At 42.4% G+C, this 5,372-nt stretch overlaps 1 protein-coding gene across 1 annotated transcript in view; it reads left to right on the forward strand.

Moving 5' to 3' along the window:
* Positions 1 to 5,372, forward strand: part of ADAMTS20 (ADAM metallopeptidase with thrombospondin type 1 motif 20) — a 181,643-nt gene that overhangs the window by 146,169 nt on the left and 30,102 nt on the right. The window contains exon 30 of the mRNA XM_045287241.1: positions 5,128 to 5,301. Coding sequence (XP_045143176.1) covers positions 5,128 to 5,301 — 174 coding nt within the window. The remainder of the gene's footprint in view (positions 1 to 5,127; positions 5,302 to 5,372) is intronic.

Genomic DNA, 5,372 nt, shown 5'->3' on the forward strand with positions numbered 1-5,372 from the left:
TTCACTTCCATAGCATTCCAAAAGTCACACGATGTGGCAACAGGGGAAACTCTGCTGCAAAAGGTCTTTGTACCGTGTTAGAAAGGACAGATGCCGCTTTGAAGACTAAGGGCTCTTGACCCAGGCCAGGATGTATTCCATCACCTCGTGTGCAGAATCATAAGCCATCATCCCCCAAATACCCAAACCACGGCCCCCTAGTGGGATGATCGTCGAGAGCCACCATTTGAAGCAGGGTGGAATCGCCTTGTAATGTTTCCAATATTGTAACTCTTTAAGGAAGCAGACTGCCACCATCTTCCCCCAGGAGTGTTAGTGACTTCGAACTGCCAGCCTTTCAGTTAGCAGCCAATCTCTGAACCACGAAACGCCCATGCTTCTGATCTGTAATAAGAGATTATGAAAATACATCAAGAGCGGAGACCTCACGAGTGACATTTCAGATAATCATTCAGTAAACAGCAAGCGGAATCTGCCTGGCTAAACCTATTTGTGCGAAATGATCCACCCACACTTTCTAGCATTTAAAAAAAATCTCTGCCTAAAAAAAGGCAAGACTACAATACCAATGGAGTTGCTAAAACTTTCCTTCTATACTTCTACCGTCCTGTGTGTGAACCGTCAGTCTGTGCAGCGTTATAGCAGGTGACTTCATGATGCCATCGTCTCTATTCTTAGTCTTAGTTCCGTTGCTGTGCGGTGTTGGTGAGTTAGGATATCGTAAAGGTTCAATTGTGTTCTTATTTGTTGCCATGGCCTCATAGTGGCTTCTTCCCATTACCCACCTGGATTTTTAGCGAGGTAAGATTTGACAAGCTGACAACTATATCGTTTATATGGCTTTACAAATATGTGAGGCAAATATTGAAGAGCTGGAAGTGTATTGAGGCAAGCCATTTTAGTTGAGTCACTTAAGAATGGGTGATGGCATCTACACTCTGTCTGAGACATGGAAGGAAGAACTGATTTGGGATAAAGAAAACGAGTCCTTCTTTGGAAATGCAAAATTTGAGGAGCCTTGGATACATCTCAGTACAGGTGCGGTAATTATAAAACATTAATATATAAATGGAACTCACAATTATGATGCACACCAGGGATATCAAATTTGCAAAGCATTAGTGCATAGAATACACTGCTCAGAGAGAGCTTCCGGCTCCAACTCAGTACCACTCAGTCGGTTCCAACTCACAGTGATGCTATAGGTCAGAGCAGAGCTGCCACTGTGAAATTTCACTACTCTGCATTTTTATAGGAGTAAAAAGCTGTGTTTTTCTTCCTCAGAGTGGTTGGTAGTTTCAAACTGCTGACCGTTCGTTAGCTGTCCAAGGTGCAACCACTCCGCCACTAGGGCTCCTTCAAGAGAGTTTAGCGCAGTGGTTCTCAACCTTCCTCATGCCGTGACCCTTTCATACAGCTCCTCATGTTTTGGTCACCCCCAACCATAAAATTATTTCATTGCTGCTTCATAACTGTCATTTTGCTACTGTTAGGAATCATCATCCAAATATCTGACATGCAAGATGTATTTTCTTTGTTACAAATTGAACATAACTAAAGCAGAGTGATTAATCTAAAACAATATGTAATTATATATTGTAACATATATATTTCTAATTACAAATAAATAAAATTCGTATCTGCATGTGGGCGGACCCGCCTGGAGACGGAGAGAGGAGCGATGTCTCAGTTCCTAAGACTGTCGGAAATCTGTGAAAGGGTCCTTTGACCCACAGTTGAGAACCACTGGCTGGAAGGGTGGCAACCCTGTCTGACCTCCAGCAGTTTCTGGAGGGAGAAAGAGACTCCAATACCACCCCAGCCCAAGTCCTGTTGTCGGAGGTCAACCAACCCCTCAAGCCCCCTCTGTCACAAAGCACCCCTCCCGCAGCACTTCACTTCTGTAGCCGAGCTCGATCATTTGTTGCCATGGCCGCACAGACAATAGTCACGAGTATGGTGGTTCGTGAGGAAAGTTAACAGGCTACCACAAGTCAAGATCATCAAATATTAAGGATACAGTCTCTGGTCCAAAGCAGCATCTCTCCTCAGCCAGCATCCACATCTTTCTCTAGCTCTGCGACTCTGGATCACGTGGTCCCTTGGTCTCTGCCTTGGGGGGTTAGGAAGTCCACCTGCCGCTCTGCCTCCCAGTCTCAGCTCGTGATCTGATGGTGGCCCTTCATTGATGGTCCCCAAATTCTCTCGGGTCTTGATTTTTCAGTGGCTCTCCCATCTGAAAGAAAGCCCAAACTGTACAAAACCGAGTCAGTGTCTTCTACACTTCATTGCATCTGGTGGAGTTTATAGAGAAACGGATACTGAAAAACCAAACTTATCACCATTGAGGCTTACAGGAACAGAAAGTCTCCTGTTTGTCCCTTGGGTCCCCAATGGGTTCCAAACTGTGACCTTTCGGTTCACAGACAGCGTAATCCACTACGCCACCGAGGATGCTTAGAGCAACAGATAGAAGGGACATGTTAAGAAATGTCCTTTCACCATAGAGGGAGAAGAAAAAAACAGCACGTTATAAATTGGCCTTGGGAAATGCTAGTATTTAAAGGGTGAGCAGATAAAGAGGAACGTCTTAGGAATCCTGAGAATGAAGAAAGGAATTGGAGGAGAGCGTCTGCTATGGAAGCATTTCTCTCATAAACGCAGGCTGGCTCAAGGGTAGTGTGTTCAACAGCACCGAAGATGGCAGCAGGATTAACTAAGAACGTTTTGTAACGTTTCTGTTGGGTTTGGCAATTGAAGTCATTGATAACATTTAGTTTTCTAAACAACATTCTTTGTTCATATTTTTAACTGCACCCTTTTGAAAAGCTTTTATCTCTCAAAAACTGAAAAATGAGGTTGCTTTTTATATAGAATTCCATATTTATACAATTCCATTTTTCTATATGTGGTCTACACTAAAAATATCATTGCTGTCCATAGTCTCGATGGGTGTTGTCTTGTTCCAGTCAACGATCCAATAGACTATATTGGCCGGTTATAAAAGTTCCATTTGCCTGAAAGAACTGTTTGATAAGCTTGTTTGGTGCACAGATTTTTTTCCCCAGGATTTTTTTTTCTAGCATAGAGGTAAAATATTTGCATATATTGTTTGTATTTATGAAAGTATGCCTGGAAAATGTTTGCAGGAGTCTTATTTTGTTGGCTAAACATTGCCCCAAAGATTTAGATAAACAAAACTACCTCCAGACATTTTAGCCTGCTTAACATCATGCATGTGGAAAACACACAGATTACCATTGGCTCCGTACCAACTGTTTATTATTATTGTTTGTATGTAAATATTTAATGAGTTAGCAAACTTCAAGTGACTGATAGAGATGAATTATAGAAGCCAAGTACTCACTCAATCATGTTTTTGGTAGTTTTTGCCTTTTCTCTGCAAGCATAAGATAAGTGGTAATATAAGTAATGTTGACATGTATAATATTCTTCGTAAGTAATAAAATATAAAATTTCTGTTGGAAGTATCTGGTTGCTGCTTATACACACAAATAGAAAGCTAAATTTTAAAATCCCTTTAAGGTAAGGGTGCTACAACTACTTGTAAAAAGGATCCACGTCTACATGGTAAGCCAACTTCCTAGCTTTTGCGGGGTTTAAATTGTTCCACTCTTGGTAAAAACACAACACATTTTCCAGATATATGGTATTTTTGTGGAAAAAAAATCATTACTCTGCGACTCCTGTAGAAAATTTGGAGCAGAACGGAGAACACATTTTTTTATAATCTTAACTTGACAGACACTGACTGGTCCTCACACAACCATCAGTGCCACCTTCCATCTGCTCTAGAATAATGTTGACATCATCGTTCTTGGATGCAGTCAAGCTTTGTTGTTAGATGATTCTTTCACTTGGTTTTGGAACACCTGGCTCTCTGTGCTTCCTGAACCCCAAGCCTTAGGTGGGTAGGCTGCACAGTGGGGGATCCAGTTCTGGAGTCAAGATTACCTGAGCTTCCACCCTGCTTGAACAGGAATTAGCAGTAGCTGCACCCTGTCCTCAGAGCCTCAGTGCCCTCAGCGATGGTACCTTTTTAGAGGTCTATTGTCAGTATTAGAAGTCTGGGATGTGTTTAGGAATTGTTTACAAATAACAGAGAATCTTCTTTGTACAGATAAGAACATTGTCTGAGAGATTAAGACAGGGTATCTAAATTTACATAACCAGCTCCCCAAAACTCTTGGGCATTAAAACATAATCGTTAATACAGATGTTTGTCAATATGTGGATCCTAAAAAGCAAATGACTATAGCAGCTACTGCAGGCCTGGAAGGAAATATACATATAGCACAGTATTTAAATAGTGTTTAAAAGAAATGTTGTGGAATAGTGTATGATTAATTATATGATGATTTAATAGAATTTTTTAAAAAACCACAAGAACCTAAACCAATTGTCATCACATTCCAACTCATGGAAAGCCCATGTATGTCAGAGTATCCAACTGTGCTCCACTGTAGCTGTCTTCAATGGCTAATTTTTCAAAATCAGGTTGCCAGGACTTTCTTCTGAGGCACTTCTGGGAGAATTTGAACTGTTAACCTCCCCAATAGTAGCCAAGTGCATAAGTACCTGAAACATTCTAGGACTCATACACATTAAAGTCAGAAGAGGGAGAGTTATCTACTGGGATGAAGCCCCTGGAATAAAATGATTAACCAGTCACACAAGTCTTTGTAAGGCTTGGATAGGTCTCACGTTTATTCCAAGGTACTGAAAACCCACTTATCTATTCACATAGATACTGCAAGGTAGGCAATGATAAAGCAAACACTGCATGTCTTTTCTGCTTATGGTATGATGTCATATCAAACCCAAACCAAACTGGCTGTCATCAAGTCAAGGGGGACTCCTAGAGACCCTGTGGGGGTTCCCGAGACCGGGTCTGGGAGTAGAACACCCAGCCTTTCTCCCACTGAGCTCTTGGTGGTTTTGAAATGCCAACCGTGCAGATCTCAGGCCAACACATAGCCTCTGCCCCACCAGGGTGCCGTGATGCCATAGCAGACGATGTTTGAAAGAAACAAGAAAACGCACGGTGACATTATTTGCTACGGTAATAGAATTGTGCATGTGTTAACTGTTTACATCCCTCTGTAGTGCTCTGTGACCTGCGGCCCTGGAGTTCAGCACAGGGATGTGCTCTGCAGGTGGAGGGGCCTTGGTCGGGTGCCTGAAGAAACGTGTGATCAGCGCAGCCGGCCTTCTTCTGAGAGGCGGTGTTGGCAGCAGGACTGCATGCAGTACCGGTGGACAGCAGGAGCCTGGCAGGATGTAAGTATTCCTAAGTGTATTTTGAAGGACACCACATAGGAGGATGTGCTATTAATTTTGCAATGGCCTTC

Source organism: Echinops telfairi, unplaced genomic scaffold (assembly GCF_000313985.2).
Source record: "Echinops telfairi isolate 266 unplaced genomic scaffold, ASM31398v2 ScPeMD7_12;HRSCAF=54, whole genome shotgun sequence".
Taxonomy (NCBI): Eukaryota; Metazoa; Chordata; class Mammalia; order Afrosoricida; family Tenrecidae; genus Echinops; species Echinops telfairi.